Source organism: Corvus hawaiiensis, chromosome 14 (genome assembly GCF_020740725.1).
Source record: "Corvus hawaiiensis isolate bCorHaw1 chromosome 14, bCorHaw1.pri.cur, whole genome shotgun sequence".
NCBI lineage: Eukaryota > Metazoa > Chordata > Aves > Passeriformes > Corvidae > Corvus > Corvus hawaiiensis.
This window is the reverse complement of record NC_063226.1, coordinates 5,109,183-5,132,177: the sequence shown is the minus strand read 5'-3', so window position 1 is coordinate 5,132,177 and position 22,995 is coordinate 5,109,183. Positions and strand designations below refer to the sequence as shown.

The 22,995-nt window shown below is 45.7% G+C and overlaps 1 protein-coding gene across 3 annotated transcripts; it reads left to right on the top strand.

Annotated features, from left to right (window-relative positions):
- Positions 1-572: 572 nt before the first annotated feature.
- LOC125333401 (transmembrane protein 182-like) lies at positions 573-17,381 on the top strand. Of its 3 annotated transcripts, XR_007206841.1 has the most exons (7): positions 573-664; positions 1,058-1,925; positions 4,448-4,565; positions 6,509-6,607; positions 9,156-9,293; positions 16,148-16,479; positions 17,218-17,381. XR_007206841.1 is itself a non-coding variant. In XM_048319268.1 (6 exons), the coding sequence occupies exons 2-6, from the start codon at positions 1,773-1,775 to the stop codon at positions 16,375-16,377; spliced, it is 738 nt and encodes a 245-aa protein (XP_048175225.1). In that variant the 5' UTR covers positions 573-664; positions 1,058-1,772; the 3' UTR covers positions 16,378-16,577. The 3 variants fall into 3 exon arrangements, 2 of the variants coding, with proteins under 2 accessions (XP_048175225.1, XP_048175226.1); XM_048319268.1 differs by lacking the exon at positions 17,218-17,381 and having other exon boundaries at positions 16,148-16,577; XM_048319269.1 differs by lacking the exons at positions 573-664; positions 17,218-17,381 and having other exon boundaries at positions 932-1,925; positions 16,148-16,577.
- Positions 17,382-22,995: the final 5,614 nt, after the last annotated feature.

Here is a 22,995-nt window from a genome sequence, read left to right as displayed (position 1 = left end):
CAATACAAAGAGCTCGCCTTTGGTGTAGTGGAGCACCAGTGACTGTGAGATGGGTGTGTTATTGCTGTTCAAAACTATGGGAAAAGAGTGGATATGCTGGGATGAGGTGGGAAAGGGAAATTTGTGTAGGAATGGGACGAGTGCCGGTTCAGGGAGAGTTGATCCCAAGAACCTACAGGGAGACCCATTGCAGCAGCTGGGAGTGTTTCCAGTGGAATGGCAGGACAATGGGACGGACAGAATGTGTTTATTCCTGCAGAATCCCAGCTCTGTGGCTGAGTTTTGACCCTGCATGATGGTAAGTCTGCACCCTGTCCCAGCTCTCCTTTCTCCCTGCGTTGGTGAAGAGAATTCTCTGGATCCTGGATCATGTGGAATTCCTCACGTGCTCACTGTCAGGTTAAACCAGGAGCAACTCTGCCCCTGGGACAGTGAGGGGAAGAGGTCTAACGTGTTACTTAACAGCTACCCCTGTGATATTTAAGAAAGACAGTGCAGAGGATAAAATAAATTATTATAATTTAAATTTTTTTGTGCTTATAGAAGATTGAGTACTTTCATCACTCTGTATGCCTCAATAAGAAATGTAGTCAAAATTTTTGTCAATCCTCTCCAGGTTCCTCAGCCAGTGTGCAGTTGCTTTGAGATGCTCATATGTTCACAGGTAACTTTAAATATTAAAATTAATTTGGCAACACAATTTCCCATAGGATAGGGAAGTCAGCATCATTTCTTCCCCCTGTTTAGAGCAGGTCATGACTAAGGCTAAGATTAGAAAACCAGAACTTGATTTTTGACTATAATTTAAATTTCTTCTCCCAGCCTCCTGGCATGTCACAGGAATATAGTTATTGCACTACAGAAATTATAATTTTCCTAGTCTGGCATCCCATTCCTGGCAGTGATCTGCAGCAGATGCTCCAGTAGAAGCCAAAAACATTAGGAAGTAAATGGCAGTGAAATTCCATGCAGGAATGTTCCCAGGAGACACTTCTCCCATGGCAGGCTGGGTGGGTGTGAGGGGTATGGATCCATATAATCCACTTTTCTGTGGCAGGAGGGAGAACATCATTTACAACTGCAGGACACCCCCGGTGTGTCCGTGTGTGCACCTGGTTGGATGCTCCTTGTCCAGCTCCATGTGGACCTGCCTGGTGCAAAGGTGGTGATTGCATCACTTCCAAGAGGGCTGGGATATTTAAGATCTCCCACTGTTTTAATGTTTTTCTTGGATCCCTGAGGTTGCTTTCTGTAAAAGCTGCATCAGAGTTTTGCTCAGAGGAAGAAGGAGACGCAAATTCCAGAAGTGCCACCTGTGGGACACAGTGAGAGGTATCACTGCAGTGCTTGAGGACACCACGGGCTCCATGGTGTGGGGAAAACCTTTGAGTCCACCCCTGCTCATCCATGCAGAGAGGGATGGGAAAAGCTCCCCGGTGGCCTGGGAATTCTGCACTCGTGACCCAGAGCCGTGTCCTGAGGGCTCCCGGCTCCACTCCTCCGGCAGGAGCAGCCATGTGTCGCCTTGGATGGCTCCCTGCTCTGCCTCAATAGCTGTTTGTCATGATCCTTAATGCCACAGCTGCTTGCTTGTGCCAGGTCATCTGCTTTTATTAGTCCTGCTCCACCACCCACTGAAACTCACACCAGCCAGGAGATCGTTATCCACATCCAAAAATAGCAATCCTCTGGCCCTGCTCTTCCAGAGACCTGGGAAACTTGGGGGTTTTCCTCCTTTTCTCCAGTTGTGCTGGTTTCCCCCCTGCTGCCCCATGAAGGCCGGAGCAGCCGCCCTGGCAGCCGGGATCCTCGGAGGCACCGGGGTGTTGCTCTTCCTCATTGCCTTTGGGACGGATTATTGGCTTCTGGCCACGGACACCTGCGCGGTCTTCGAGCATGGGAACAGCACTCTGAGCACCGGAGTGGTGAGCTCTGAAACCTTGTACTTTGAAAGAACTTACCTAAATAATTTCAAATCGAAAATTTTGAAATCTGTGATAATATTTATGCTCAATGAACGTGACCTGTTAATGTTAAACATCAGCCTGAGGTAAAACTTTAAATTCTTTAAAATCCTAACCAGCTTTTCCATAATATTGATTATTTTGACTTGAGTAAAGTGTGTCTAGGAAACATTAAGACGGCACCTCTGTAATCTGGCAGATAGGAATATTAGAGAATGAAAGGCAAAAATGTAAGAGCTTTAGTTGTTGACAGCATTTCCCTCTAAAGACAAAAGATATCTCCTGATATTTGCCATTAAAAGATTTCTCCCTCTCTAGGTTCTTCATTTAAAACTAGTTCATGTTTAAAAGTGTGGGGCTTGGCAATCACTTCCATCTGAAGTGATACAGCTGCAGCACAGACACCAAGCAAAAGTGAACATCAGACACAGAGCAGAGCAGATGAGTTCCTGCCCATCCAACCAGTGGCCTGGATATCCTCAGAGTAAGATTTGTATAGGATTTTAGTTAGCAGGAAATGTAATTTTCAAGGGACAGTTTGATATTTTAGTGCTAAGGGCTGGTGTCGCTCGTTTATAGATCCCTCAAGCTGGATTTTTGCTGCACTTGCTGTTGTCTAACTCTTCAATGAAATAACAACCAGATCAGTTCCTCGAGCCACCCACTCCCCCGAAATGTTTTTGTGCCAATCAATGTGTGGTTTCCATTACAAAATGACAGGAAGATCCTTGTTGTGTGCAGACTTTTTGTTACTTCAAAGTTCAATCCAATTAGGTTTGATTTTTTTCCTGGTGTGGTGAGTCACCCTGGGTAAGCATCATGATGCCAGCAAGAAATATTTTTCTTTCATTTCAGAATCCCATAATCAAATGTAGGGCACTGTTTGCTTGAGTCATGGTTCCAAGCGACTTTCCCTACTGAAAAGAAAAAAATTATGATGGAAAAAATGCTTGGAGAAGTGAAACAGAAGACGGGGTCTTCAGTTTTGAGCAGCTCAGTAAAGCCCAGGGATGGCAGAGACAGAGAAGTGCCACTTGTTTTTCGTGTTCTTGGGAAGTGACAGTGTTAATTGTTTCACATTTTAGTTGTTTTTTAAAGTGGAGAGAGCAGAGATTGTGCACTGCACGACATGAATAAGCATCTCAAACATTTCAGAGATGCTCTTGGCCAAGTGTTGGGGAGCCTGACACTGAGGCGGTGACTTCAAAAGCACCAGGCAGAAATAGGAACTGCTCTTACTCTTCCCTCTGAGCTATTTTATTTCTATTTCAGACACTGTTTCTATTATTTCTATTTCTGTTACTGGTTGTGGATAACAGGCTCTGTTTTTACCTTCTCTGCCCTTGCTTAAACTGTCAAATCCTGTCCCTTACAGATAAGGATGGGCTGAGTATCTGGTAAACTCAGTGAAATGTGCCTTGGATGCACCAAGTCAGAGCCACCAGCTGAGGAAGTTTCAGGGCTGAATGCTCCCCTTGCCATAGTCAGGATTTTATCCTGAAAGTAAAAGGAGAATCAGGTCAGAGCTCTGGAAGCTGCCACAACGTGATGCATAAGAACATCGAGGCGAGGGAAGGCTGAGATCTCTGGGGAGAACCCAGAGCCCCTTCCAGTGCCTAAAGGGGCTTCAGGAGAGCTGGAAGGTGACTTGGGACAAGGGATGGAGGGACAGGACAAGGGGGCATGGCTTCCCCCTGCCAGAGGGATACTGGGGAGAAATTCTTCCCTGTGAGGCCCTGGCACAGGGTGCCCAGAGAAGCTGTGGCTGCCCCTGGATCCCTGGAAGTGTCCAAGGCCAGGTTGGATGGGGCTTGGAGCAACCTGGGATAGGGGAAGGTGTCTCTGCCCACAGCAGGGGGTGGGACTGGATGGGCTTTAAGGTCCCTTCAACCCAAACCAGTCCGTGAGAGGCGTAAGTACCTTTGGCACCTCCCATCTCCTTTCTCTGGTTCACAGGGCCCATTCCTCTACGGACATTCCCCATGCATCATGAAACATAATTTTGTCACAGTCCTGTCTGAGGCAGATAAAACTCGTTTTGAGGATAATTTTAATAAGTTCTTTGGTAAATCTTCCATGACTAAACTTTGCAATATCCTTCCTCCAAGAAAGACCAAAACCTTGTGCTGGCAGGTCTGGTCTGGGGGTTGGAGGAAGGTGTTTGAGGAGTAGAATACACCCAGAAGGCCCAGCTCCCTGACATTCCCATCCAGCTCAGTCCAGCTGGGGTTTAAGGACAGCAGAGAAAGAGGCAAATGGTTTGTGCAGGTCTGCAGGACAACTTGTTATCACAAAATTTCGTAGCTGTGACATGGCAGAAAGTCAAGGACAGCAGCTCCTCCGTGTTCTGCAACCCCTGCAAAACTGACTCAAAAAACAAATGAAAACCCAATAAAAACTAAATCAATGTCTGTCTAAGCAAAATATACACTGTTTGCACCATGATCTTCCCTGTTTCAGCCTGGACTTTCATTCCTCCCCAGGCTGAAACTCCAACAGAGGTTGGGAAGGAGATCCTCACTTTCCACCACGAGGGTTTCTTCTGGCGGTGCTGGTTCTTTGGCGAGGGCCACCCTGAGACCATCTGGACCTTCTGGTACAGTGAGTACAACACCACCACTCTGTATCCACAGCACTCCCTCACAGTTTAATGGGAAACAAACATAGGAAGTGCTCCCAGGGATGCAGAGACAGTTTTTATTTCATTTTTGTCATTCTCATCGTCTCTCAAAAGCAAACCTGGGTCACTCTCTTTGTGCCCTTTCTGTGTTGTTTTTTTCTTTTTTTTGACTTGGATTTTGCTCTCAGAGGGTTGTTCACAGAAATGTTGCAGCCTCTTGATGCCATTTAATTTATTGCCTACAAAGCTGTGTGAAGTGGTGTCTTCCACCAGCAAGGAGAGCCCTTCCTTCCTCCCCCTCCCTCCCAATACCTCTTGATGTTTGTGTTCAGCAAAGTTCTGTAAATCCGAGCCCATGCCCTTCCTGGCATTGCTCTTCTGTCCCTGTTTTCTGCCTTCCAGGTGCTCAGCATTCCCAGCTCCCACTGATTTCAGCACTGGGAAGGCTGGAAGTGCACGTGTGGTGTCCCTGGGTGCTCAGGACCAGTGGTGCACCATGGAAGGCCATAAACACATCTGTTTATACTCTTTAAGATCCTGCTGGTTTTAAGGTCATTGAAATTACACTTGAGAATAATCAGAGAGGGATGTAAAATCCTTTATTTTTTGGAAAACACATTCACTTTTCAAAAACAAATTGAAGGAGAAGGTGAAACCTGTTCTGTGACACCAGTGGGTGCCAGCCTGGTGGCCTTTGTGCAGTGAAGGGTTGGCCCAGTGAACCAGGTGCTCCCACAAGGAATAGGAAAGGAGTGAGACCACCCCAGGACATGGCTGGCACCAGCCCTGCTGGCAGCCACAACTCTACAGTAGGATTTGGGATAAAACCCCCCAAATTTTAAATAAGTTCTGCAAAGGCTTTAAACACCACAAAAACCTTGGGCCTGTGCCCACCGAGGCCTCGGTGGAGGATGTTCCTGTGGTTGTGGAGCAGCACAATCACCTCAGAGGGCACTTCTCTGCAAATAATGCAGGTTCCCACACTAAATTTACTCTGCAGTGATTAAAATTTCAAATGACTTCGCTGTCCCCCAGTCCCTGACCTGTTTCCTGTAAAATCTTGCAGGAATAGTTCCCGCCACCATTCAACTGAACAATGGGAGGTTTTTCACACAGAAAGTTTGTGATAAAAAAGGACAGGCTTGAGACAGGGAGTTTGCTGCTGAATTACATTATATGGAAATACATAATATAATTTTACCTGAAGTAAAATGAGTCACTCTGATAACTGGCAATTTTTTTTGCTACTTCTTTAGGTATTTATTATAATAGGATTGATCATGGCAAATTAATTTGCTGCTCTTGTGGATGTAATAATTAATTCAATAGGTATTCCATAGTCAATTTAGCATGAACTAATGTCCACCTATTATAAAGTGCTCCTTTGAGCTGGGGAACATATTTAAATAAGTGGCCAACCATTAATTAATTCATTTAACATTCATTCTATTACTGTTAATCATGATAAGCCTCAGTGGTATTAATATTGATGGGGCACTTCCATTCTAATTGTGCTTTTCCTTCTCACCAGCTGGAGGTCTTGGAAGTACCTTGTTCTGGTACCCAAACACTTTGACCCTTCCAGGTGGTCAGGCACATTCTCTGGAGGAAAACAGCAACGAGAATATTGACACTGACTTCAGTTGTTCCATCTTTCATGATTTTTGTCCACCTCAGACTCAGGTTATGAAGATGAGAGGATGTGCAAGGAACAGTGTCAGATCTTTCGTAACTCTTATTTCTATTTTTATTTTCCTCTCTAACCAAGATTCATTATCTTTTTTGCCTCCCCAGCATTCTGATGTCACTGAGGGTTTTGCAGGTTTTGCACAACAGCACATCACCATCTCAATCCTGTAACTGTGATTCTGCTGGAAATAAAAGCAAACAGGGATTTAATTCTTCTTTTTTTCGTCTTTTCCAGCCAGCCAAGCACACTCCAAGTTCTGCATGCATGGCTACCTCTTCCCCATGCCCATTGCTCTCGGACCTTTCCCCCATCCCTCCTACGACACAACTGCAGGTGAGTTTCTTTCCTTCTCCCCCAGCAGCTCCTTTTCCAAGGAATCAGGCAGAGATTTGGGGTGTGTGTCAGTGCTGTGGTTCTCCTGTTGTAAATGCACATGGCCAAGCATGGCCAAGACCTTTGGAAAGCTCCTTTACAAACAAGTCCTGCTTGGTTGGCTGCCCCAAGCACACATTGAGATGTTCTCCCACGTTTTCTCTCCTCCAGCCCAGCTGTGCTGGGATGGGCTCTGCTGCCTCCCGCTGGGTGCTCAGCACCTACTCCTATGAGTAAGGCAGGAGGATAAATCCGCTCTCTCCCACCTCCTCACTCACTGGGAAGAGCTGGAGCCAGAAGACCCAAACCCAGTCTAGTGCTGACTTGGTCCCAGAGTCTGGTTTCCTGGGATAGCTCAGGTGTTGAATTGTTGCAAGACAAAATAAACAAGCCCTGGAAAATCAGTTAAAGACCAAATTGTTAGAAAACCCTCGTGACTGACTTATTTTTAATGCACTGAACACTACGCAGTTGGAGAGCTCCCTTTCAACTGGGTCCCTTTTTATTTATGTTTCTCTATATTTTCTGAGTTCTTTAATGAATCAGCTGCTGTTAGGAATTTTAATTTGCTAAATTGGTGGCAGCAGTTAGAATTAATTAAATGATCTTTTTTGAAATGAATTGATTTCTTTAAATAGTGTGCATCAGTCTGCCTTGCCTCCGGGGAAGCAGGGCAGACGTTCTGCACAAACAAACATCTTGACCTTTTCCTTAGCCTTTAGCAGTACCTTTTTTTAGTTTTATTTCATTTTTTTTTCCTCTATGAGAAATTAATTAAAAAAAAAAAAAACCATTGTCAGTAGGAGCATGTGAGGGAGAGCAGCTCGTTTCTTTGGCTGTGCTGTGCAGGATTCCCACCCCGAGGAACGCTCCGCGGTGTCAAATGGATACGAGGGACCTGTGGAGGGAGGAAGAGGAGGAGCTGGTGCAGGATATGCGGGATAAGCTGTGGGATTGTTTCTGCTTGGGAGAGACGGGCACAGCGTCCAGGTTCTGGATGATCCCGCTGATCAACACACACTATTTTTTCCGTCCTAAATAAAGGGCGCTGGAGGCATCTGTCCCTGCCTGTCAGCCCGGCTATGGAACCCTCCCCAGCTGCCTCCCAGGCGTGTCCCCTGGGACAGTCCCGGCTCGATCTCGATGTTCACAGAGGTCTTTTCTGACCTTAAGGGTTCTGTGAAGATGCCGGGAAGGGGGGGCTGCGCCCGGGGTGCTGCGGGCTCTGCCTGTCCCTGTCACCCCTGGGGACGTGGGGCGGCTCAGCCTCCACATTTTGGGCAGGGCTCCTCCCCTGCCCCAATCCTGTGCAAGGCCCTCGGGGGGAGCAGCCACTTCTGTCGTGAACACCCTTTTCTTTCTAACCAGCCCATCCTCATCTGCAAACGCTGACAAAACAGGAGGCTGTCCAAGGAGAGGGGTCCTCCAGCTATGACCTGCTCCAGAGATAATTCTGCCTTATCTGCATCCTCTTAGGCTCCCTGAGAGAAACGGGTGACGGGAGGTTAAACATGAAAATGAATTCTGTGGTTTTGGAGAGTTCAAGATACTTATCTCTCCCTAAGTGGCTCTCCTGACAAAATGGTTTCAAATGAGGAAAACGCATCTTCTCTGTATCATTTTTCTTTCAAGTGTGAATCATTTCAGCATTACCCACTTGCTCGTGCTCGGCTTAAATCGAACTGAAGCTTCTGGAAAACAACAGGCAGGGTGAGATGTGGTGGTCCAAGGGGTCAGATTAATCAGGGGATGGGGAACAGGGTATCAGAGGGTCTCTACTGCAAAACCACCACCTTTGGATAAGGTTTATGGCAGTGTCTAGAAGACACTTGGCTACTGGGAGACTTATATTTGTGGGCTACATCCCATCCTGTCCCATCTGGTGGGATGCGATGGACCAAGCTTGCTCGGCTCCGCCTGGGATGGTTGTACACAACAAAACCCCAAATTCCTTGGATGGAGAGGCAGCTGCTCCCCGGCCCTGTTCTCTTTCCCGGAGTCAAACAAGGCCACTAATGGGGGAGCTCATGAGCTCCTGTTTTCCCTGCAGTCCTGCCAACAAACACCGCCTTTATTTTAAACCAGGAGCCTGGCACCTTCCCGAAGTGTTAATTAAAGTGGAACAAAGCTGTGGTCTGACTGCACCTCTCCAAATTTTGCTATTTTCTTTCCTTTCTTGCCAAGGTTTTCCACACCCCCTGGCACAGCTAAGAACGGTGTCCTTTCCTCCCACCGCCTTTCGTGGTGTGCTTCCTTGGCAAGCCTTCCCAACCCTTTGGCCTCATTCCAGTTCCATTCTGTAGGGCATGACATTCCCCCTGAACCCGTGGCTGTTCCAGGTGCCCTGGCAAAGCCGGAGCCTCAGCTCTGCCTGTCACAGCAGCGTCACAGGTTGTTGTTTTTACTGTTGCTAAAGCGGGAGTTAAACACGGAATCATTAAGAAAAAGACTTCTGAGGCTGTACAAAGCCTCTTTCCATCTCCTTTCTCTGACTTTGCTCCTGTTGCAGTGTACAGAGGCTTTTGGACGGCGTTCATCCTGCTGGCCGTGGCTGCTGGGCTCGTGGGGGGGCTCCTGCTGGTGTGTGGGGTCCCCTTCTCCAGTCCCCGCTCCTACAAAGTCGGGGGAGGATTCCTGCTGCTCTCAGGTGAGGCAATACGGCCGGGGCAGGGTGGCTTTGGAATGGGAGGCAGGTGGGGATGAGGTGCTGCTGTGGGAGATGGGGCTCTGATGGGAGCAGCAAAAGATTTCCCTCTTCCCCAGTGGAATTAAACTCCTGTGAGCTCTGACTAACCTGGTCCAGTGGAAGGTGTCCCTGTCCGTGGCCTTTATGGTCTTTAAGGCCCCTTCCAAACCAAACCATTCTGTGATTCCATGATTCTATGCTCAGCCAGGCTTTAGCAAGATAATCCTTAATCCTGACAAGGCTGAGATTTTTGAAAATCACTATTTTTTTACTATTCCTCTATGCAACCCTTTTATTTCAGTAAGGGCTGCAGGTGTGTTAAGGCTGGGCAGCATCAGCCCCGCTCAGTTCCCCAAAGTCAGGCTTTGCATTTGGGCTGCTCCTGCCTCTGCCGCTAGCTTTGATAGAGCTGGAAGCCCACAGAGTGATGAAAGGCAAACCCCGTGATCCAAAACGAGAGGGCTGGCTTAAGGAGACCTGAAAAGATGAAACGATGGCACTGCAGGAAAATGAATTAAAAATAGGCATTTATTCATTTTTCCCACTGCTGTTACCAATGATTCTACTGAATTATCACTTGGGCTTTTTCCTTTTCTGTATTTGAGAGGAATAACTGGCTTCAATAGTAGAAATACTTGATTTATACCAGTGACTCAAACTCAGAAAAAAGCTCTTTTATGACTCAAGCAGCCACAGGCTGGAGCTTAGTTGAGCTGCGCCAAGTGAAGAACTTCGTAATGAAATCAGGCTTTTCTCTGAAAAAACACTGCTTAATTGCAGATCCTTCACCAGCTCCTGCTTCCTCATATCTGGCATTAATCAAACATGAGACACTGTCTTTGCTCTCACTTTGGGCTTTGAGTGTGCCCAGATTTGGGAGGCCTGAAAACATTAATGAAAATATCTAACAAGAAAGGTCCTGACATTGACCCATGCCCCCAGGTGCCACATCTACACAACTTTTAAATTCCTCCAGGGATGGTTGTTCTACCACTGCCCTGGTTAGTCTGTGACAGAGATGGACAATGCTTTCCATGAAGAAATTCCTCCTGCTGTCCAACCTGAGCCTCCCCTGGCCCAGCCTGAGGCCGTTCCCTCTCATCCTGTCCCTGTTCCCTGGGAGCAGAGCCCGATCCCCCCGGCTGCCCCCGCCTGTCAGGGAGTTGTGCAGAGCCACAAGGTCCCCCCTGAGCCTCCTTTGCTGCAGGCTGAGCCCCTTTCCCAGCTCCCTCAGCCGCTCCTGGGGCTCCAGACCCTTCCCCAGCTCTGTTCCCTTCCTTGGACACGCTCCAGCCCCTCAATGTCTCTCCTGTCCTGAGGGTCCCAGGGCTGTCCCCAGCACTGGAGGTGCCCCAGCAGTGCCAGCACAGGGCACAGGTAATGCCCTGGGCCTGCTGGACACACCTCGGCTGGGACAGCCCAGGAGCCATTGGCCTCTTGCCCACCTGGGCACCTCTGGGCTCGTGTCCAGCTGCTGGCACCAGCATCCCCAGGGCCTTTTCCACAAACAGATTCCCAGCCACTCTGCCCCAAGCCTGTAGTTTTCCGTGGGGTTGTTGTGATCCCATAATGGATAATAATCCAAGGGCTGTACCACGGCAGGGAGCTTTCTCTTCCCATCTGTAGTCCAGGCTCCCAGAAGGCAGCAGATGTCCCTGAGGAGTGGGTCCAGCCTGCACGTTAGGCAGAAATATCACAGAAAAGGATGCTAAGTAATACTCAACCATCTTCTTTTTTTTTTTTTTTCCATTGTTTTTCCACTTTATTTGACTATTCCTTGATTAAAAGGCTGGGGCTTAGAATGTGACACTTTTTAGAAGAGCTGATTATGCATCACATAAACCTCTTGGCATCAGACAAAGATGCTGCTGTTAAAATTGAAGTTTGTATTAATGCAGCTTCAATCTGAACAGCAATCATTGTTATTAACAGTCATTCGGGGGAACGAGTTCAGCTGGAAGACACTTCCTACTATATTTTCCATTCAAATGATAGCAGAAGGATTCAGTGTTTTTTTCAGCAAAGTTTCCTTAGTGTTTCAACTGATCCTTTTTTTCGGGGGGGCTTATCCTGATCTCAGACCTCTGGATCCTGCTTGGCCCCGGCTTCTGGATGGATTTGGGTTGCATCCCTCCATGGTTATTTTCTTGTTATCCCTTCTAAAAATATTTTGCATAATTGCGCTAAGCAGTAGGAACAATGGATTTAACACAGCCTCAAGTCTCCAGCCATCCCTTTCCTTTGGATAGCGGGATGTGGAGGGATGATGCAGGAGAAAGCGCCTCTTCTCTTCTAATCATGGCCTGCGGGTCAGTGTTAATTAACCTCCCTTGAAGAAATGATCTCTCCTTGAGGAAGTGTGAAAAAGCTGGCAATCTGCAGGGTGGGAATGTGGTCTGGCAGTCGATGGGGAGATGGAGCACCAGGACTGCGGGATGTCCCGGACTGGAAGGGAACCTTTCACCAACAGCTTTGTTCTGCCCACGAACGCCCTACTTTGGGACAGGTCGTGGTTATTCATTGCAAAATGATGTCACTTTTTCTACCAAAAGGCTTTAAAGGCACTATTGGTGCAAATGCATTCCCAGACATTTATGGGTGACCAGCCTGGCATGGTCCTGAGGAGGGTTGTGTGTCCCTCTGTCTCAGGGGGAATCTGGCACTGAAGGGCAAGAATTGTTATGGCTCAAGTGGATCCCTTTGGATTTCCCTCTGAGATGCCTTTTATTTACTGTACATTCCAGAGGGCAAATCTGGCTGTGCCAGCTCCCATAACCAATGGACTGCTCCTTGGGAGGCGTTGCTGAGAGCCCTTCCAAAGCATTGGAGGCATTTCTCTGGATTTCCTCCACTGGGTGACTGGAAAGAGCTGGAGCCCATCTGACGTTTGCTGGTGCTGCCTTTGCACATCCACAGCCCCAGCTGAGCAGTTTTCCCTGCCAGCCTGCTCCCAAAAGCACCTGGAATACACAAGCCAAGAGCCAGCATGCTGCTTTCCTTCCAGCATTTGCCATCTCAGAATGAGCTTCAGTGCTTCCAAGGGGTGGCAGATCCTGCCCAGTGCCTGATTGTCCCCTTGTTTCAGTAGTCAGAGGTTGGTTAATTGTCACTACAATGTCACCAAGAGGGCTGGATGAGCTCTCTGCTGCAGCTTCTGGAAGCTCTTTGAGTTGCTGAGACAACTTTCCTCGTGCTCCTTCATTTTTCCTACCTTGTGCTCCTCAGTTTTCTTTTCCTTTGGGCATTTTAGAGACCAGACTTAGAAGTGCAGCACTGGCACGGGTTACCCAAAGAGGCTGTGGATGCCCCATCCCTGGAAGTGTTCCAGGCCAGGTTGGATGGGGCTTGAAGCAACCTGGGATGATGGGTCTTGTCCCTGCCCATGGTGGGACCAACCTGTTCTTCAGTGTGACCCGACAGCATGGAAAAAAAGGCAGATTTCCCAGTCCTGTCAGTTAAAGGGCTGAGTTTTTTGCTCAAATTCTGCTTCCCAAATGGAGCTGCTCCACTTTGGCAGTCTCAGGCTCCCCACGTGCAGTGAAGGCTGACAGTTATGGAAGGGCAGCTGAAGGTCATCCCTCCATTTCCTCATTATTAACATCCTTTAAGAGGAAACGAGTGAGAGAGGAGAACGAGTCAAAGTTCATTATTCTCCTAATTAGCAGATTACACAAAAGTTCAGTAGCTTCCCCAGAATAAGAGTTAAAGATTGAGTTCACTCACCTGTCCCCACAATTAGCAGCTATAAAGGCGTCACAAGGAAATAAAGTGAGAGAAGGGAAAAGCTCCACTTCAATTTACCCACACGGAAAACGCAGGTCCGCTGGGAGAGGGGGATGGAGCTCCGGGCTCCCGGATCTGCAGCTCACAAAGGAGACAGATTTAATACCCCACTGCAATTTTCTGGCAATTAGCCCCTCCCCAGAAGATGCCGTTGACCTCATCAGCCTGGAGATGGAGTTTCGCAGTTAATTTTTCCTAGTTCCATCCTAATGAACAGAGGCAAAAGGAGGAGAGGGAGAAGGAGACAAGGGAAGGGATCACTTGGGTAATTTTCCAGTGGAGAAAGCACAGGGATGCTGAGATGGGCATGGGGAGGAGGTTTGGTGAGGTCTTCACTTACCCAAACCCAACACACACCCTTGTGTCTCAGGTGTGGGTGCCAATGACGGTCTCATTTTTAGGGCAGAAAACAACATTTTTTTAGTTTTTCATCTTGCTGCCCAAAGCAGGAAGGAATTGGTTTCTACATCCAAAGCTGGCAGGAAACAAAAATGATTTTCTGCTTTCCACTAAAAGCCCCAGAAAGGAGGGAGTGAAGTGAAACCTGTTCAACAGATGAAAAATCCCAAATACAACAGCAAAAAACCAAAAATGCCAAACACTTTGGTAATATGGGAGTGAAACTTCCTGATTTTCTCATGATGAAGACTCTGCTCATGGCTGTAAGTGTGACAAATTCTAGGCAGGTTCAGGGATACTTGTGATTGCTCCAAACAAGGATTTCTGGCTGAGCAGATTTCAGTAAGCTGCCCTTTTTGAGCTCCCACCATCCTTTGGCTGCACCTGCCCTTCTGATTTTCCTTTCCCACCGAGGACATGGTGTAAATCCCAGGGATTCTTCATCGCTCAGCTGTAATTATTCCAGGGAAGAAGGCTGCTTGCTTTACATATTCTTGTCATTTGCCCAGAGTGTGAAAACATTCTTAATTTAGATGCCATGGCCATGCCATCACCTCCAGTACCTGTTTAATAATAAATCCTTCCATACAAGACCTGGAGCTTCTCCTGAGGACAGAGCAGGGGCCAATTCCCATTCCTTATCTCATGAAGAGGTTGGGGATGGCACCACCCACACGTGGGACTTCCCACACCCTTCTCAGTAAGAACTGGAAGGTTTTCATCTGATTACCTCAAAAAATGAGACTTAGGCCATCTAAATTGTCCTGGGAGAAATCAGCACAGAATTCCTGGTTATTTAAAGCAAAATTCCAAAGTAGTTTTCCATACGCACGTTCTCTGTCCCACTGGGGCTGCACTTTCATTTGCGTCTCTTACGGTAGGTATTATAAGTTAATGAAATAGAAATTGATCTTTAAAGGAGCACTTTTCAAGGTTCAGTTGCTATCTAATTAATTTAATTTTAAATTACATCAGTAATAAAGACTTAATTGCCTTCTTATCAATACATTGTATTTTGTAAGGGACATGCGACTATTTGAACACGCCATCGTTTTCTTATAGTAGAATAATTGGTATTTTAAGCATACAACTATCATAGTAAGTGTAAAATATTTATTTGTGCACTTAATTTCAAGTGGTATCAAAACCTCAATGAACATGCAAATGTTCCAGCAGCTGCTGTTTAACTCCTCGCCTGCCTCTCCAGGAAAAACAAGGACTCCTCCGCGTCAAGGAGAACGGCTGGAATATCAGCATGGGGAGATGTAAAGAGTATTTGTATGGCTACACCAATTTTTGATTGATAGGGTTGCACTTTTTTAGAGCATGGGAAGCAGTTTAGCAAATGTGACAGCTTAGGGTGGGGAACTGCAACTTCTCTCATTCTTAGTGAGGACTTTGAAGCCTCTTACCTTCTTGTGAGTCTTATTTTTGTCTCTGAGATGTTTTTATAACCGTTATAAACAGAATCACAGTAAAACACAGACGTGTTTTCTCTGACTGAAGATTCAGTAACCTCCCTAAGCAGATAAATCAATGTCAAGCTTTACTCCTTTCCTTTCCTTTCCTTAGTACAAGAGCTGGATTTTGGAGTGTATAAGCTGCCAGGAAGAATAATTAAATACACCACAACTACCTTTGATTTAAAAATGGCAAGGGGAGAAATTAAATCCTGCAGAAGCCACAACACAGCCACAGAACTGTGTGGCAACTTGTCAACTAAATTAATTTCGAGCTGTTCACTTCAACCATAAAAATAATATAAGCTGTAATGTATTTCTTTCATATATGTGTGTGTGTATATCTATATGTTATACAGCGCCATTTAAAAATAGCAGCTTCTACCTGTGAAGTAGGAAGATCAGATATTTCTGAACTGCTTTCAGACCTGTCATCACACCATCACTGTTCAGCTTTAATGGATGTTGAGTTTAAAATGCACCATAGATATATATTTTTAATGATACACAGTAAATGAGATTTGTGCCACTCTAATTTTTGTCACCTGCTTTGAGCCCTGTGGTATAAGCTGCTTATTATTCTTGTTGTTATTCTGGTATTTAGTAGCCCACCTAAGATTAATATCTCATGGCTGTGTCCCTTTCCCACTCCATAACGTGTTGGCCCTGCAGGCTCTGCTGGCCCTGGGGGTGGCAGGTTCAGTGGCAGAATTTTGCCATCATCAGGATTGATTCCTGGTAGGAATTGGCTATGACACTGCTTGGAAGGGCAGATACAAAAAAGGAAGAAGTCTTGGTGTCTCCTCATTCATGTCTGAGTGGAAAAGGTGTAGCATTCCACCTCTGAGAGAGGAACGCAGGTCCCTGCTGGGAACATCAGCCCTGCTCCTCTGGTTTCTCCATGGCCATATCCCGTTGGAGCAGAGCCTTCAGAAGTGCTGGTGATCAAAGCACAAGGTGTCAGAGGGCAGGAACTGATCACTGTGGTGTGGGGCTCTCCCATGGCGAGTGGCCTCGGCTTCCACAGGAACCTGCAGAGCAACATCAGGAGCAACAATTCTGCAACGCAAAGTTTTGGTGGAGAGCATGGATGAGAAGCTGCTGTGATCTTTTCTCACCTTTATTCCTGTATTTCCTGCACAGAGAATAACTCAGTTTTCTCTCTCTTCCCAGGAGGTTTGTTCCTCCTGCTCGTGTTTCTCTTTGTGATGTGGAAGGAGTTTGCAGCTGACTTCCAGAAGTACATCCTCCTGGAGAGGAGCGAGAAGTGCCTGGATGATGTCCCTGTGCACGTCTACTATGGGTGGTCCTTCATGTTTGCTGCTGCTGGGGTGCCCCTGGTGTTACTCTCTGGACTCCTCTTCTTCCTGGTGGGCAGAGACATTATGGATTCCCTGCAGTAAGACAAATGTGGAGAAGGCTTTGAGAAAATTGGTGATGCTCCTTGGAAAGAAACACGCCCAAATTCTGAGGACTTGATAATTTTTGTAGCTACAATTATCAGGGTAGGTTACATTCACTCTTATGGGGAGGCAGGGATGGAGAACTGAGCATCCATAGAATCCCAGGATGGTTTGGGTTCAAAGGGACCTTAAAGCCCCTCCCATTCCACCCCCTGCCATGGGTAGGGACATCTTCCCCTATCCCAGGTTGCTCCAAGCCCCTTCCAAACTGGCCTTGGACACTTCTAGGTTTGGGGCAGCCACATCCTCTCTGGGCACCCTGTGCCAGGGCTTCCCCACCCTCACAGCCAGGAATTCCTTCCCAATATCCCATCTCTCCCTGCCCTCTGGTAGTGGGAAGCCATTCCCCCTTGTCCTGTCCCTACATCTCTTGTCCCAAGTCCCTCTCCCGCTCTCCTGGAGCCCCTTCAGGCACTGGAAGGCTCTCCCCAGAGCCTTCTCCAGATGAGCACCCCCAGCTCTCCCAGCCTGGCTCCAGAGCAGAGGTGTCCAGAGCACTGCCCATCCCAAACCAGCCTCAGCTGAACATCCAGCTCCAGCCTTTTTCCACTTTGGAGATATTTCAAGCACGTTTGTCGGGTTTGCACCAGTTTTCTCTGCAGTCCAAGGGAAAGCAGCTCTCTGTCAGCAGAGCTCCACATCCATATTCAGCAGAGCTGGAGCTTTACAGCATTCCCAGCATCCTGGTTTCTTGTAAAAGGAAATCGAATCTGGCTGTGATGGTGCAAGCAATAATGTCTATTTCTAAAAAGCAATTAAGGATGATTTTTTTTTTCTTAGCTGGCTCTAATTGACATCAAAGGACAACCATTTTAATGGGATGTCGGGAAACATGAGAAACTTTTTTCTTCCTTAAAAGCCCTGATTCCGAAGATACAAATATACCTGGACCTAAGCTAACTTTCATTAAGGGAATAAACCAATTTCTGTGGCTTGAAACATAACATGAATTAATTAGTATTTCTTTACAGTAATGTTTTACTCTGCATTTAATATTTTCCCTGGATGCAGTTTTGTGGGGACTCCCAACCCAAAAACTGAAAAATGATCCCGGTTGAGGGAAAAGGAGGGGGACAAGGGCATGATACTGTGATATCACCTTGGGTTGTGCCTGTGCCCCATCAGTTCTTCAAGTGGAAATTTCTCACTATAAATTTATTTTGAATAATTTTTGTCATTACTCTGAATTGAATATTTTCCCTAGGCACAGTTTTGGGAAGTTTCTCAACCAAAAAACTGAATGATGGTGGCAGCTGGGGGAATGGGAGTGGGGACAATAGCATTGGTATTTTTTTGGCTTTGTTTTGGTCAATGCTGTCAGGCAGCTCAGCTGGGACCTTGTTGTATTCTACGGACACCTCACAAGAGTCAGATCCAAAAAGACAGATTCTATAACATTTATATACATTTAAATTCTTGCAGTGGCTCAGGTGATTGGCTGACGTGGCAGTGACCCTACGAAGAGCAATCCCCTCCTAATTCTCCACCAAACTATCCGGGTACTGGGGCTGAAATAATTTATCCTGAACGTGCAGAGCTTTGTAAAGACACTTGAGGAATGACACAGATTTGATCTCGTCATGTTTTTCGGGCTGGAGCGTGGTGCTTTGAAGTAGTTTGTTGGGTCCTTGCTTGCTGAAATCATTTGCATAAATTTTAAATCAAACTTCTCAGATGCGCCGTTCTTGTGGATGTCAGAGTTTGTGCTCAACTCACATCTCCTGAGCTTTATGTCACACTATTGACTCAGCGCAGTTAATTAATAATGGAATGTAAATCTCTGCTAGGAAGCGCTGAAGATTGTTGGCAGTGTAAAAATGTTTGTTAATGCTCTTCCTAAAATATTATTCAAGTCTGGCGTTTCTTTCCTTTCGGAGCAAGTTCTAATTATTCTTTTACAAGATTCATGGCATACACAGAGTGAGAAATTGTAATTCCCCCATGTAAAGATTAGTTCTTTCATATGAATAACAGGCTTGGCCTACAGTTCTTAAGCAATATCCACACTGCTTTCCCTTAATAGAAATTTTGTTTGAATAGAATTGGGATATGCAGGTAAAAATCATGGTTTTTTCCCAGTGAATGGACGTTTCATGACTTTCCCAAATACACAGAAATTTTAGTGTTTTATTTGGCCATTCTAAACTGGGGTTTTTTCCTGATTCTCCTTGGGTTATGCCTCAGTTCTTCAAGGGATAATTTCTCACTATAAATTCCCTTTGAATAATTTTTGTCATTTAATTATCTATTCAATGTGGAGATGAACACTTATGGTCACAGAGAATAAAAGTATATAATCCAGGAGCAGAAGAGGTCAAGATTTACAGTCACTTGCCTTTCACTGATCCCATAAAACAATCCAAGCATGCAGAAATGATGATCCCATAAGAGACACCAGGGCAGAAGAATGAGAATGCAGCAAGAAATCCATCAGACTTATTGATATCTGTGAAGCTGAGGATCCCTGAAGTTGTGAATATAGAAGTGAGTTTTATATTATGGAATGAAATATTTATTAACTTTCTCCATCTGTTCTTTAAAAAATTTAGTTTGATGTCATCAAGGCATTTATGGAATACATTTACCTTAATCATGCATTCGTGCCTTAGAGAGTAAAGCATCCCTGGAGACTTGCTCTTTCTGGATCAGCTCTAGAACAAGCAATAGTTTAAAATTCCATCATTCTTTGGAAGGAAACCACATGGCTTTGAATCATTCTTGAACAGAAGGTGTTTTATCTTGAATGGTATTGAGCACACTCCACTTGTTGTCTGGTATTGAGCTTTTTGGGTAACCTCATCAAATCTCTGGATCTTCTGCAGGTTTGGAAAATCTCTCAATATTAGATATATATCTAATAGTCACAACAATAAGAAAGAATCAGATTGTAGAGTTGCATAATCAAAGCAATTAATTCCTCCATTAAAATTCTGTGTTTATTGCCAGCACAAGGCCAAACACACCATTTTGGTGGATTAAAGAGTCCAATTCCTTTGCTCTCAAGTTTCTTGTGGCAAGCATAACTCAAGCAGACAAAATTTGCTGTGAGAGTCATCATTTCTGTAGGAGAAATTTCAAAAAAGAAACTCATTGGCTCAGTGGTGGAGATGGAAATTGCAGAAACCACGGTTGCTTTCATCTGTTGAATGTGAAGTTTGATGAAAGGATATTATAGAGTAGTGACAAGGACCTAATTCTGATCCAAGTTTTGTCATTATAAATCATGAGTAATTCCAAAGGCTGCAGCAGACCCTTATCGCTGCTAAACATCTGTAAGTCAGATCAGAACCGGGACTAATAAATACATTCAAAATGCATAATTAAAACAGTGGTTTCACATCACTCTGATGAATTTTAGTCAAGGATTTCTTCAAGGATGCTTTTCTCACATTAGCATTTGATGTTAGTAAGCAATGAATAATTCCATTTTTTCTTTCCAACATCTGGGACACTTCCTGCTTTATTTGCTACTTACTGAGCACTCTGCAGGAAATATTAATGAATCCTGGGTGTTGAAACGTGGGCCCTGTGGATCGTGCTCAGGAGGCAGCCTTACGTAGGAGAGGAGAGGTGTCTTGAGATTAAGAGCTTGATTTTGGTGAAAGATATTGGGAGATTTGCCAAACCTGAGGGAGACACAGGGATTTGGGGACATTACCCACAAGTCCCTATACCACCTTTTTTCATGCCATGGAGCTCTTCCCTGAGCTCTTCCCTCATTCCTAAGAGACAACAAATAATAATAAAAGTCTTTCCCCTTGGTCAGATCAGCTCTTTCTCCAGTGATTCTGAAAGCCAACACCCAAGGATGCCCCAAGGCTGGGAAGGTGCTGGTGCTTGGGTCCACCTCACCCAAGGAGACATTACCCAGGAGCCCAGCACACCCTGAGAGCATCACAGCCTTGCCCAGCTGCTTTCTCACACCTCCAGAGGATGGGAGGTTTCTGTCTTTCTTGGGAAAGGATGAAGTTCTGTGTTTGGAGAGCTCTACTGGCCCTTCAGAGCAACCTGTGGAGGAGATCTGAGCTCCTGAGCACCAGGAGAGCTTCCAAAGGAGGAATTGAACATTCTTCTGTATTAATGTGGAGTGACTTTGGAGGTTCAGCGTCTGACCAGGGGGTGAAAGCACCCTCTGCCGTGGAGAACAGGTAAATTGGAACTTACCTGCCTTCATTCCAGCTGGGTGTGGAACATCCCCTCTGGGATTTATTACAGACCTTTCCAGTGTTTCTTTTTTGTCGAGAAATATCCATCTTATCTGGGCAGGTGTTTTTTTGACCTTGGTCAGACACGTTCCTGCTGCCTTGGTGGCTCCTGTAACAAAATGTGAGTGTGCAGAGCCAGGATCCCACCTGAGCTGCTCCCCAAAGGTCCCTGCATGATGCAGGCATTGCTGGGGATCCTTGTCCCCACAGTGCCCCCAAAACACGCCGGAAAAGGGAAGTGCTGGGGTGTTACAGCCCTGTGGAAGATGCCCACGGCCCCTTCCTGCACCAGTCCCCCTCTTGCTGGCTCAGCACCTCCTGAAGTGCCCCTTGTCCCTCAGACAGTGCTGGGGGAAGGCTGGGGGGAGAGGGCACAGATGTGGTGCAGCAAATGAAGGCACAAACCAAATTAAAATAAATGGGGAAAGGGGAGCAGGCTCCATGCTCAGAGCACGGGGCTGTGCATTACGGCAGGATTAAGCCATATCACGCAGAGTCCCTTTTACAAGAGTGCACAGCACCTCAATCCCAGAATCAATAAGCTGTACATGCTGCAGCACAAAGAGCTCTTATCTGCAATACCACTTTGAATTTAGTGAATTTATTTAATCCCTGATGCCTGCAGAGTATCAGTCCTGTCTTCTGGGTTAATTTATTTATTCCGGTGGTGTATTTTTAGTCTTTCAAGTCCTTGACATTTGAGAAACAGATTTTTTCCCCCCTCGTTTCCTAAAAACATCTGAATTGGAAAAAAATTATTTACAGAAATGTATTTTTTTTCCTAATTCATTTACCACTTTTCCTTTTGGGAGCCAAGAGAAATACAGTATCAATACTAATAACCATAAAAGGAATGGATTGGGAAAGGTTCCTTTTCCCCCTGCTTGGCAGGGCCTGTTTCTAAATCAATGCTGGACATTCACTGATCTTCTCTCTTCCTTCTCATCTGTTCTTTTTTCCTACAGGTAGTCTCTCCTCCTCTCAAAATTAAAAAAAAAAAAAAAAAAATCACCTTTTTTTGAGATAAAGCCAAGATTCTGTGCTGCATTCAGTTTGGGAATTGTCAGGAGGGCAGGTGATGCTCTTATCTCCTGGAACTTGATATTTCCAGGTGGTAGATGAACCCTTGGCTCAACCCAAAAGAACCAGTGGGTTAAAGAGCAGGACTACTGTTAAAAAGAAATACCAAAGGAAAAAATGGTCTGGCAGGTACTAAACATTTGGTTATGGAAGAGTAGATTGAAGCTTTATAAACTTCAGGTCTGCAAAGAAGGAAGAAGTCTCACCTGACCTTGGCTGAGTCAAGGATAACTCCAGGAAATCTGGAAAAATTAAAAATAAAGTAGCATGAAGGGTGATTGTTTGAAAAAACAGAGGGTTTATTTTATATTCCTTACCTATTTATTCTCCCTATCCATTACCCAGTATTTGCTTGTGTTTACATCAAGAGAAGCAACAAACACTGAGCAGGAGAAGCCTCTCCTAGAACAGGGACTCTGCAAAAATGTATTACATGTCCTTAAAAATAACTCTGTAGTCACAGGAAATAATTGTTTTTCCATTTCAGATATTGTAGGAATTTTTTTGTATTTTCTTCTATTTAAAAAGCAGTCCATGGGAGAAGATGTTCAGCAAACTATCAGTGCTCGAATAACACGGGCTGAACTGGCTGATTTAAGCTTTTAATATTAATTAAACCTCAGTGGTTACAAGCTGGAATAATTTCAGTGCATGGTGAATAAATGCGGCTTGTTCTGAAACAGAGGCATCAACTTTTGGGCATCCCTGCCCCTCAAAATAAGGGAAATGTAACAATTTAAGCAAATCAGCTTCAAAATTGGTCCTTCTGGGTGTTGAGGTGGAGATTTTGAAATGCAGGCAGAGGTGCTGCCTCTCAAATGACAAGCAAGGTCGTTACATGAGCCAAATAATTAGCTCCAAAATCCAACCAGTAATCAAACGTAATCAAATTTAGTGCAGGGCTCTTGCATCACATCCCCCAGATAAACTCGGGGGGTTGTACCAGCTGCCCTGTGGGGATGGGCATCCTCAGCCCCTTGGCTCCTGGTGCTCCCATGCTTTTTTGGTGGCATTATTTCCTCTAAGGGAATCCTGGTGCTGGGAGAGTGAATGAATCCTATTGGCACTAAAAAAAAGGTTTTGGTCCTTCTGAAGGTCAAATCATTTCATCTGCACCTTCAGGATGGTGCTGATGAAGGCTGGGAAGCATCTTAGAGGCGCTCTCAAGGTGATTTTTCCTTCAATTTTGTTCTGCAAGTCAAGATCCCGTCCCTGTTCTCCCACCTGCCTTGTGAAACCCCGTTATCCGAACCCAAACACAGGCAGACACTCT